Source organism: Equus asinus, chromosome 11, assembly GCF_041296235.1.
Source record: "Equus asinus isolate D_3611 breed Donkey chromosome 11, EquAss-T2T_v2, whole genome shotgun sequence".
Lineage (NCBI taxonomy): Eukaryota > Metazoa > Chordata > Mammalia > Perissodactyla > Equidae > Equus > Equus asinus.
In genome coordinates, this window is record NC_091800.1 from 10391170 (window position 1) to 10404095 (window position 12926).

At 38.7% G+C, this 12926-nt stretch overlaps 1 protein-coding gene across 2 annotated transcripts in view; it reads right to left on the reverse strand.

Annotated features, from left to right (window-relative positions):
• Nucleotides 1-12926, reverse strand: part of FLT1 (fms related receptor tyrosine kinase 1) — a 172131-nt gene that overhangs the window by 46994 nt on the left and 112211 nt on the right. For both annotated transcript variants that reach the window (XM_014843830.3, XM_044777363.2), the window contains exon 15: nt 5311-5442. In XM_014843830.3, the coding sequence (XP_014699316.2) occupies nt 5311-5442 (132 nt within the window). The remainder of the gene's footprint in view (nt 1-5310; nt 5443-12926) is intronic.

Genomic DNA, 12926 nt, shown 5'->3' on the forward strand with positions numbered 1-12926 from the left:
AAAAAAATGTTTCAAATGGTAATTATTCTTCAAGTTGTTTCCTCCTGTGAAATTAGAAATGCTATTAAAATAGCATTTCAATAGCAAGGCCTAAATCTGTTCTAAGAATGTATTTTTATATATGTGGTTATTACTTGCAATAATAATTATAAAGTATAGTTTACCTTAAGTCCTTAGATGAAAATGTGCTGCACTTTCATTGTAACAGTCCCAATTGAGTTCCATGGGCTATTGAGTGCTATGTTAACTTCAGAAATAATTTGGTTAGTAACAGTTTTGTTGCTGTTGTTTTAATATTAGAACTTCCCCTCTGAGAGCTCCCCTGTGCTCCCGTGCTTGCGCACGCAGTCCAAACCAAACAAGACCTGTGCTTATTTAAAGAAGCTACACTTGGACTCCCCAGGCCACTCATCCTTTCAGATACAAAAATAACACATTGTTTTATCTGTGACTATAAGAATCCTTTTTCAAAGGAAATAAAAAGAGCAGACAGTTTCCTTCCTGGCTAATTCATGAACCTCTTTAAATCTGTTAAACATAGCCATAGACACAACTCATTTGCCTGATTTCATTTCCTAAACTCAACTTGACAAGATAGGTTGGTGTGAAGGGTCTATATGCATATATTAGAAAATTAAGTCTAAATTGGGAATGTTTCACAGCCACCAGAATGAGAAGAATAATGATTTAAACTCTAGAGCAAGAATCCAATTTCACTGATAAAATTACTGAGCAGGTACTGCATTCAACTATTCTGAACAGCATCCAAGAATCAGATTTTTATTCAATGAACCCAAAGTACGTCCCTTCAAGATACTGCATCTAACTCATAAGATCCACATAATATCAACTTTCAAAACTTCTTCCTATTCAAAATTATATCCTTATGTGGATCCGAAACCTGCCTCCTTGAAACTTTACCACCATCTCCCTTCCTTGGTCTAGTTATATTTTCTGGTCTGTCAAAGAATAAAAGTTAAATGTCTCCTCAGTCTGAAAGCTCCTTAAATATTTGAAGAAACCAATCATGTCAACCCAAGTTGTCTCTTTTTTAGACTAAACATCTTCATTTCCCCGCACTATTTTATCATTACCCTATTAGGATATGGCTCCATTTATTTATGCTTGGCTTATAAATGGGTACAGTATTTCAGGTATGATCTGATGATTGCAGATCAGGTAGTCTGTTTTCTCAGCTCAACACAATTTTTAAGCAGAGAGGTTGGATACGGCTGTCATTCTGAGAGCAGAAAAAAAAATTACAAGAGAGCAAGGGAGAAGAAGGCAGAAAAACTATAAAAAGCAGACACAAGAACTTAAAAAGCATGGCTGTTGGGAGCAATAATGGGTAAAGAGAAGGAGCCATATATATAAAAGATGTCTGCAGCCACCTTGCAAATTATACCATTTCTCTAAGTGATATTGAAAATTAATGCTACATGAGGGAAAAGAGGTCATGAGTCAGAAGGACCAATTTCTCAGAAAAGTCAAGGGACCAGCCAATAGGAAATAGTTAGAATAACTTAGATTTTGTTGTTGCAAGGGAGATGTCCATGTAGATAAGGTCCAAAGTTGCCTTATAACTTGCTGTCCTTTCCTACCTTGTTCACCTTGCCAATCCAACATCCTACAAATCCTCTTTTAGAGATCAAGTCACTCTCCATATCCTTTTTTGTCTCTATGAGCTCCTTTAGCACTTATTAGCAGCATTGTGTAGTCTGTTTTATACAAACTGGTGTTTCTACTTTACCCTTAGGAGGAGCTCAAAATGTTTATTGATCTTTCGAATTGTTTCATGTGCACCTTAATCTTCTTCCAACTAGGTTTTCAAAGCACACTGAGGTTAGGGATCATGGCTTACACTTTCATATCCTGCATGCTCCTGGGCAAATAAATAAGTTATTGACCTAACAACTAATTGAATTTGGCATATCTCTATTGCCCTAAATAATATATCAATATATTTCTTATTTCAGACAGTCAATGGTAGTTTTCTAAGATGATTAATCCAACAAACATTTATTGAGTGCTCTGGGATAGAAAAATGAATAATAAATAATGGTAAGCATTGCATTAAAGGTACATGTCAAGTACTATGGGAGCACAGAGAGAAAAATGATGGTGAGACAGGAGGTAAGGTGTAGAGAAAGTGACCCAAGAGAAAAAATGAATTTTAAAGGATGAGTAGGGTTGTCTGGGAGAAGAACAAGTTGGTAAGGAAGGTTTTTCATAATAAAAGGAAAACAATGTGTAAAGGCAGAAGGTTAGGAGGAGCACTGTGTCTTCAGGGAATCACAAATAGATTTAGTATGGCTGGAGGGCTGGAGTGAGTGGGGAAGGATAAGAGATGAGGCTGGAGAAAGAGCCTGTGGAGGACCTTGTATGCCAGGATGAGGATAATAGGCAATCAGGAACCACTGCCAGATTTGAAGCAGGGAAGTAACATCATGAGATTAGTTGTTTACAAAGATCACTCTAGATTGGGGAATGGATTGGAAGAAGGTGAGAGGAGAAGTAGGTAGGCTGGGAGGCTAAGAGATGAGGTCAAAAGATGATAGAGGTCAGAAATTATGCAATGGCAGCTGATTGGGCAATTTAAGTGAAAATTATCTCCCCTTTCCTCAAGAGCAAATAATATAGGCTGATGGAAACTTCTAGAAATTATCAGTGACAGCAGTATTCTTAACTTTGTCTGACTTTTCAGAAAAGAGCATAATGTTAGTGGGAAAAGGACACTAGAAGGAGGTAGAGAGAAGACCAAATAAGAGGATAACTGAAAGAGTCTAAAACCTCAATTTTATGCTAAGGCTTTGCAGACAAGTTCCTAAGGCACTTCAGGAATGAGAAGAATGGAGGAAGAGTGGAAACCTTTGGCAGTTTACAAAGACATGGACTCAAGTCTCAGCCTCACCACGTACTCGTTGTGTGTCTTTGGGCAAGTTATTTAACCTCTTTGAGTCTCCATCTTCCCGTCTGTAGACTGAAGATAATATTACTTATTTCTTTGGATTCTTATGAAGTTAATGGGATTAAGTATGTCAAAAGTCTAGTACAGTGCCTGCACATAAATGTACTAAGTAAATATTAGTCTCCTGCTAAGTGCTGGGCCTGGGGATGTGATACAAAGATATGTCAGACACAGTTCATAAAAAAGCTTACAGTTCAGTAGGGAAGAGAAGAATATCAATGCCTAAGTAATAATAAAAGGCAGAATAAAATAAGTACTGACTAAAGATACAAGAACCATGGTGGAAAAGAGCAGAGAAGAGAATGAGTATCTGACTCAGCTGTTCATTCTGGAAGACACTGCAGGGTAGAAAGCATCTAAACTGGCCTCAGAGGATAAGGAGGATTTGGCTGAAGCAGAGAGGGAGCCTGGACAAAAGACATTCCGGGCTGTCTTTGAACATCATGAACAAAGGCCACACTTGGCATTATGTCATGAGTCAGGCTCACTGATGGTCAGAGTCCTGGCTCCATTCCAGCTTGGGAGGCTCCACAGTGCCACTGCTCTGGCCCTGGACAACAAAAGGATAACAGCAGGCCTCCTGGAGAGCAGACTTATGGCAAATAGAAGGATGGTGGTCATGGCTATGGGCAGAAGAAACTCACAGGTACCGTAAAGCAGTGTGGCTTCTAGGAAACCCAGGTCACCCTGGCAGAAAAGGAGAAGGGAAAGGAAGTGGAGTCTTTGGGAAGACCTACATACTTGCATAAATATCTCTGCTTCAGTCAATGGCTTCTCCCAAGCCATCAGGTGCCCAGCCAATGCTGACTCACATTCCTTAGTACAGAAGCGTGGGAATAGACACATGGCCAGGGAAGACAGCCATGCGCTGGGCTGGAGTGAATCTAAGAAGAGAGCCAGTTCACTGCAGGGCTGCCATTCCCTGGCTATAGGATTTAGGTTAGTCATTTCTGTCCTCTTTGGAGTTTCATAATAACTGCTCTATGTGTCTTACAGGGTTGTTGTGAGCATATGGGGGGAAAATACCTCTGGACTGAGGATTAGGGGGTCCTCCTTGCTCTCTGCTGCTGCTCCTCTCTCAGATCTAGGTCCCTTCCTGGCCTGATTTGTAAGCCTTGTTCAAAGATAAATTAACAATCCTTTGAAGAAGGAGGTGTTAAAGAGGGGTGCACACTTAATAAATTTTCTTCGTGTGTAAGCAGAAGAATTGAAAGAATACTTTAAAACAGGGATTATTTGGGAGACAAATAGCATCATTACCTAAAATGTTTGGGGAATGCTACTTCTGACTTTTTCTGAAAGTATAAATTGGTGGTAGGATAGTTTCAAATTTTTCAGGAGACTCTCTAAAATCATCTCCTTGTAAAAGAAATGGAGATGATTTTCTCTTTTAAAGGAGTCTGAATTCTCAGTTACAGTCTTTAGCAATGTAAGTTTCTAGGGCAGAAGAGCTGATGTATATTGCCTTCTCCCTGTTTCCTCCCCAAGAGGTACTTACATATTCTAAGTCTATTGGGGAGTGTTTGGAAATAGGCTACTGAACAGATTCCATCTTTTCATGTAAAACTTCAATGTGCCATAGATATTTACATCTAAGAGGTGCCAATTTGATATTTTATGATGCTGTAAATGTTATGTTTTAGATGATTCTTGGCCTTGGGGAATTGAAATGAGATCTAAACCCTTTTCTAGATGGAAACTACATGGCCATAGTCCAGGGTAGGATTAGACTTCTTTGGATTTTGCTGCTCAGTGAAGTATCTGAGGCCTATGAAGAGGAAGCACTTGGAATATTTTTCTTAAATGTGATCTGTTTGTTATGCGTTGCTTCTCTCTGATAGTATTTTGCAGCCTACTTTGTGTTAAAACTCAGCTTATGAAAACAGATGGAAGAGCAGCATATGTCTAACTCATGGGAACTGGAAAAGGAAAAAGAATGAACAATTTCCAGTGCATGGGTTTCTTTCACCCATCTACAACCCGTCTTCTTCCTTTTTGGATTTCTTTCTCACAGGTGTGGGCACTCCAGCCATTCTCTGTGGGTCAATGTCATACCTCTGGCAGCAGCTGGCTTTCCTCTCTTCCAGGAGCTACATCCCTTACAGAGACTCTGTTCAGATGGCGGGCTCTCAAGGGTGGCCAGCCAGTGTCTTCACCTTCTGCCTTGCCAGGTGGGACCAGACAGTCCCTTCTCAGAGGGACGGGGCGGGGAGGCGGGGAAAAGGAGGTCAGGGAAAGGAACAGACTGGAGCAGCAGCAGGAGACGGGGAGGTGGAAAGTTAAACAAACAGGGAAATAGATGTCTGAAGAGTTTCTTGTTGCTTTCTGAAGCAGCTGTTTACCTTGAACAGTGAGGTATGCTGAACTTTCCACAGACCCCTTCTGGTTGGTGGCTTTGCAGTGATAGATGCCTTCATCCTCTTCTGTGACTCTTTCAATAAACAGCGTGCTGCTTCCTGGTCCTAAAATAATTCCTGAGAGTGAGAGATGTTTAGATTAGTGGGCCTGGACGACAAACAAAAACAGCTACTTCTGTAACACAACCCTCTTCCTATCATTATGCATTCAGACAAGGAAATCCGAGCTCTCGTTAACCTGGGGCAGGGCTGCTTATTTGTTTTCTCTGGTCCAGGCTTTTTAATAGCACCTTCCCACCACAGCAGAGCTCTGATCCCCAGCTTTGGAGATGTGGATCTGACCAAGGCCGTTCACTGTGTGGAAAGAAATGAGATGGGGCTGCCATACCCAACTTTAAAGAGCAAATATCAAGGAGGTAGCAAATCTAATAATAATAACTATCATTTACTCAATGCCTGCTATGCGCTAGGCACGACACGAGACACTCACTATTCATATCTTGACATTTACAACTACCCTGTAAGGTATCATTGTCTCCATTTTATGCATGTGGAAACTGAGATTTGGTGAGGTTAAGTAACTTGACCAAGAGCATGCAGTTTGAGAGCACGTTATATTTGTGGCAGATGGGTCAAAGAAAATCGTGTTTCATTTGTCATAATGGCAAAGAGCCTGGGCTGTTTTAATCTAGGCCTTATCACTTCAGGTTTAGTCACTTTAGGCAAGTTACTTAATCTTTCTAAGTTTCAGGTTCCTCAATCTTAAGATAGAAATTTATTGAGTTCCTACTCAATAAGTGTGAAAATGAATGGCAAGTGCACAGCACATAGTGATACTCAGTAAATACAAGCTGAAGTATTACTACGGGGCATGGTGACATGGAAGGAGCTCCATGAATTTTTGGGACCCTGGCTTCAAGACCCAGACACTTTAACACCAAGTACTTCAAGTATTTATTGAGTACTTACTCTGCCGTTAGTCTCTGTTAGAGACTTTGGGGGTTGCAGGCTGAGACATGGTATCTGCTGGGGGGAAAATTAACTAATACCAGACACACATATACATATATTCTCTCTCACACATATACACTCATACACCAGCAAACAGAAAATGTTTAATGAATGAGAATGAATAAATGTGGCACAGCATAACCAATTAAATGCAAAGTCTGGGGCAAGGAGGGAGATCAGTAAGGATAGGAATACTCAGGGAAGGCAGCATTGAGGAGGTGGGCCTTGAGTTGAGGTTTAAAGGAGTATCAGAGGTGAGGGGAGAAAGGAAGGCCCGAGGAAAGGCAGGATGCTGAAATGAATGTTCATTGAGCACTTGTTCTGGAATCATGATAAAATGGGCCTGACAAGACAATAGGCTATATTTTGTTAGTTTAAATGGTTTTTATTCCCCCGATTATAAAAGATATATTCAATATAGAAAATTCGAGAAATATTGGAAAACATGAAGAAAATGTAAACCAACCAACCAACCTACAATCTTACCTCCCAGATATTTTTCTTCTAGTCTTTTTAAAGTGGACTTTTTTACACAGTTTGCTCATTCATATAATAAATATTTTGTAGCTCCTATCATGCACTAGACACTATTCTAGAGGTTAGTGATACAATAATAAGCAAGGCAAGTAAATCCTTGTAACAAAGGGCTTAAATTATAGTTTTGGAGAATTACAAATAAATTATGTAATTTCAAGTAGCAATAAAATCTATGAAGAAAATTAACGAAGTTAAGAGGATCCTGGGTTAAGGAGGGTGAAGAAGCTGTTTTAGTAGGGTGTTTAGAGAAGATTCTCTGAGGAGGTGATGTCTGAGCAGAGACCTGAAAGCTGGGAAAGAATGAGCCATCTGAAGATCTGGAAAAGGGCTTTTTAGGCATAGAGAGTAGCAAATATAAAATCTGTCTAGCAGGAATGAGCTTGTTTAAGGAACAGTGGAAAGACCATTATGCCTAGAGTGTAGTAAGCAAGCAGGAGAGAGGAGAGCTAGGCAGGGCCCACATCCCGTATGACCCCACGGGGGTGGGTAAGGATTTAGGATTTTATTCTAAGCACAGAAGAAAGCCGTTGGAGATTACAAGACTGTATGGGGACAAGGGTGGAAACAGGGAGAGCAGTTAGCTAGCTCTTGAAGTTGTCCAGTAGGAGATATGGTGGCTTTATCCTAGAGTGACTGTGTTGGAAATGGTAAACATTGGTGGCTTGGGGGATATTTTTGAAGACAAAACCAATCAGCTTGCTTATGGATTAGCATGTGGTATGTGAAAAAGTCATAGCAGTTTGACTTCAAAGTTAATGGTTTGAATAACTAGGAAAGTAATGATACCTTTCCTGTTGGGGAGCAGGTTTGAGGGGAAAAAGTCAGGAGATCTGTTTCACACACATTAAGTTTGAGGTGCCCACTGCACATCCAAGAGGAAGTTTCACTGGGAGCTCAGGGAGGAGATCAGGATTAGAGACAGCTATGTGGAATCAACATATAGAAGGCATGTAAAGCCATAAGAATGGAAACTAACCTCATAGGAAGTGATTCAGGATAGGGAAGACAGCAAGTCTGAAGGCTAAGCACTGGGAACTTTGAGGAAGAGGAAGAGGAGGCAGCAACCTAGAGATTAGGAGGGAATAGCCCAAGAGGTGACAAGTAAACCAGGAGACCATGGTTCCTAGGGTCCAAGGAAAGAGTTCACAAAGGACAGAATGGTCAGCTATGTTCAATACTGCGGAGAGACTAAGATGAAGGGAGATAACTGACTACTGAATTTGACAGTGAGCCATTTCAGTGATATGTGGGAGTAAACGCATGATAACTGTCACTTAAAGAGAAAACAGGAGGTGGTGAAGTAGAGATGGTGAGGAGGTTACTTTAGAGGTAGAACAACATGAGGTCAAGGAATGAATTCTTTTTTGAAATGTGAAATTTTACATCATGTTTATGTACTGATAGGAATAACCCAGGAGAGAGAGAGAGAAACTGATTATGCAAGGGATGGAAGGAATAATGCCACAAGTGAGGAGGGATGGAATTCATTGGCCAAGTTGGCCTTATATAGAAGTAGGGATAGTTAATTCATTTCAACAGGAAGGATGGTAGAGTATAAAGGGACAGGTAAATTGGACAATTTGGTGATGGAGTAAGTAAATAAGAGGTGCTCATCTGTTTAAATTGAGGAAGAGAAGGGAATTGGGGGGGTTTGAAAAGAGAGAAAAAGGTGTGAAATAGTGTGCTGGGAGAGAAAGAAAAAAAATTCAGTAGTGAAATGACATGAGATTTCTCCTAATGATTATACAACTTTATGTACTCACTTCCCCCCACTCTTTGATGTCATAGTATAAGTATTCCCCCATGTTCTTAGATACTTTTAATAGAACCATTCATTATGTACCTGTACCCTATTGATTGGCATTAGATTATATCTAATTGCTTGTAACTATAAATAGCAGTCCAGTTAACATCTTTAGGCGTAAAGATTTTTCTGTATTTCAGACTATTTCCTTCAGGTAGATTTCCAGAAACAGTTTTTAGGTCAAAAGCTCTTGATTCATATAACCAAATTGCCTTCCAAAAAGATTCTACCCTTTAACACTTTTGCTAGCAAAGGATAAGAGGTTTTATCATTGTCCTGCCAGTTCTGAGCAGTATCATCTGAAAAATACAAAACACCAAACTTTGCTGATTTGATAGATGGAAATGATTGTTGTTTTAATTTGTGTTTCTTTGAACATCCTTTCATGTGTTTGTTAGCCATTTCTATTTTCAAAGCACCTGTTTTGAGTAGTTGACTGGAAAAGGTGAGTTCAGATTAAGGAGAGCTTTGAAATCTGGCTAAAGAGTTTCCATTCAGTGTAGAAGGAAAGGGTCACAACGATTTTTGAGCAGGGAAATGACATAATGAAAGCAATGTTTAAGGAAGTTTAGTCTAGAAGGAGAATGCAGGATGGCCTGGAATGAGGAAAAAGTGGCATCTGGAAGTCCAGCTCACGAGTTGTAATTCAGGTAAGGAATGATGAGGATCCAAATCTGGATGGTGGGAAAGGAAGTAGAGAGGAAGAAATGGAAACAGACACTTTGTGGAAACAGCCTCAGGAACTAGTGCTTTATTAGATACAGGAATAGACAGAGATGAGTCCAGGATGGTTCCAATAATCTAGGCCCAGATAATAGGAAAAAAATGAGAGCTCTCCCCCGTAACCTTGACTAAATCATTTAATCTCTTTAGGGCTGTTTCCCCACCTGTAAAATGAGAATAATACCTACTCTGCCTATTTAGTGGTATAACTGTGAGGATCAATTGAGATAATTTAATGAAAGCTTTGAAGCTTTGCCATTTATACTATATCTTACAGTTTTCAATCACAGACAGTAGTATAGCTAGATAGTGAGTGGTCAGGGACAAAGAACATTTATAATAACAGCTATCTTGCAACTCACAATCATCTCCATTGCAGCCGACCTGAACCTCAACCTATGGTCTATCACTCAAATCCCAATTTAAGGCTAACACTGTGAACAGAAAAAGTCAAAGAACTTGGATTTCATCCAAGGAGGCAGATGTACAATTGTGGAGGTGAGAGGATAGCGCCAAGGATGCTGATGAGCTAGCATCATCTGGCACGGTTTCCTTTTTCCATCACATGGAGGAGAGGAGATGACGTGAGAGGCTGTCCAAAAACAACAGACAAAGCTCTTCTTTCTGACTTGTCCTCCTATTGCACTGTAACAAATGGCACAAAGACACTGATGCGTCACCATCATACAAACCACTCACAAACCTCATCAGGCCCTTTCTCATTCTTTGCTCTTGCTATTTATTTCCCTTCTCACAAAAATTGGCCAGTTACTACCCTTATAAATTTTTCCCATTCCTCAAATCTTCCGTCCATATTTACTCATAGTCATCTTCTCTAGTTTCTTTAATGCCTTAACCTGGTCGTACTCACTTATCTGACCTGATTCCTATAGTATAGGTTCTGTTCTCCTGAGGATCTCACCTCTTAAAAAGGGCTTTCTTTTTAGTTTAATTTTTTCATTGCGATTAATTTCAAACATTTAAAAAGTGCTAAATAAAATATAACCCATGTACCCACCATTAAGATAATCAGATGTCAACATTTTGCCATATTTGCTTTAAACCCCTCTCTCTTTTAATATGAATAAAATTTATACTTTTTCCCTTCCTTCTCCCTCTCTCTCCAGAGGTACCGCTATCCTGAAGTTGGCACGCATCCTTCTTGTGCATGTTTTTGTCCTTTTTCTACATAGGTATATATCTGTAGAATATATAATATTGTTTTATGGGTTGAAAAATTCTAAATAAATGGTGTCATACAGTATGTATCCTTTTACAACTTGTTTTTTTCCTATTCAACAATATTTTAATATTTATCCTTGTTGATACACATGTATGGAGTTCATTCTTAACTGATGTATAATATTCCATTGCATAAAAAAGCCACAGATGAAAAAAATCCACTTCTCTACTACAGGATAGTTAGGTAGTTTTCACATTTTTGCGATTACAAAGAAGGCTACAATGCACATCTAACACAGCTATGTGTACACTGTTATGCACACATCTCCTTGTGCTGGGTTATAGGATACCTATTTTCAATTCTACTATTACAAAATTGTATTTGAAACTATGCCAATTTACACTTTAATTATCAATGAGTAAGAATTCTCTTTCCCCCATGTACTTACCAATACCTGGGGTTATCAGGTGTTTTAATTGATGGCAAAATGATGGGTATGAAATGATATTCACAGTGGTTTTAATCTGTCTCTCTCTGATTACTAGTTAGGCAGAACATCTTTTTTCTATTTTTTTGGCCACTCAGGCCTTTTTTCCTGTGAATTGCTCATTCATGTGCTTTGCCCATTTTTCTATTAGCCTATTTGTCTTTTTCTCAATGATTTTAGAGTTCTTTATATGTTGTGGATACTGATCCTTTCATGGTTAAATATATTGCAAGTCTTCTCTCATTCTATGAACAGTCTTTTAAAAGTTTAAATTTTGTTTATGCTGAATTTTTAAGACAAAAGCTTTTAAAATTCTAATGTAGTCAAATTTATCAATTTTTTCATTATCCTTTGTGCTTTTCTTTACTTGTTTAAAAAAAATCTTTTCCTACTCCGATGTCATTCCCCTTATATATACTTTCTTCTAAAAGTAAAAAAATCTGTTTCAAAGATATATTTAGAGTTTTGCCTTTTCTCATTTAGGTCTTTAATCCATCTGGATTTTCTTTTGGGGAAGGATTGTGCATGGTGTGAGGTAAGAATCTAATCTTTACCATATAATTAACCAATTATCCTAGCATCATTTACCGAAAACTCTGTCTTTTTTCCTACTGAGTTGTGGCCCCGGCTCTATTGGATACTAAGTTTCCGTGTATTTGTGGTTTTGTTTTTAGGCTCTCAACCCATTTACAATGACCTATTTATCTATCTCACACAAGTTGTGATTGCTTGATAATACATCCTGATATGTGGTATGGTGTGATCCCTTCTTCTTCTTCAAAATTGTCTTGGCTCTTTATACTTTAATATGAATTTCAGGTTTAGTTTGTCAAATTTTGTAAAAAGCACTGTTTGGATGTTGATGAAAATTCCACTGAATTTATATAATATTGTGAGGGAAATTGTCATATTTATTTTTAGATCAAAACAAATGAAATTGCCAATATTTTGACCTACAAAAATGGCTCAAAAATGGTTCAACTTAGTAATATATATTCTCATCCAAGAATATCAAACATCGTTGAGTTATTTAGGTCTTCTTTTATGTCATTTAATAGTTTTATGATTTTTCTCTTTAAACATTTTGCTTTTTTTAGTTATATTTATTCCTAGATATGTGTAAGTTTTGTTGTTATGAAAAATGGAATTGAGTTCTTTGAAGAGTCATTCTATATGAATTTTTTCTTTCCCCTTTGGGTGTTAGTCATTAGAACTAACAGATAGAACTCACTTAGAAACATGATGCTCTTCTTTGTGTTGCTGAGATAATTTAATTGTAGGCCAGCTTACTTCTAGAGGGACCACCTAAGTAATTTCCAACCACTAAGAAGATAACGATTTCCATGGAAACTTATGATTTATTTCCCTTTACTATAAGAAGCTGTATCAGATTGGACCAACATGGCACAGAGCAGGATTTGCAAATGTAGATGTCTTCAGGGGCCAGGCACATAACATAAATGAGTTGGGGATGAGATCATGGGAGGGAGACCATCTATAGAGCATAGAAGGCCTGTCTCTCATGTGAAGGTGGAAGCATTAATTTAGCTGTAACTAATTGGAATTTGGGAATTTGAGTCCAGTGCTGTTTTCTGAGTTTTGGGGGTTTTTTTTGCTGAGGCAGATTAGGCCTAAGCTAAGGTCTATTGCCCACCTTCCGCTTTTTATGTTTGAGGAAGATTAGCCCTGAGCTAACATCTGTTGCCAATCTTCCTCATCTTTTGCTTGAGGAAGATTGTCCCTGAGCTAACATCTGTGCCAGTCTTCCTTCACTTTTTATGTGAGTCGCTGCCAAAGCATGGCTAATGAGTGGTGTAGGTCTGCACCCGGGATCTGAACCCATGAACCTGGACTGC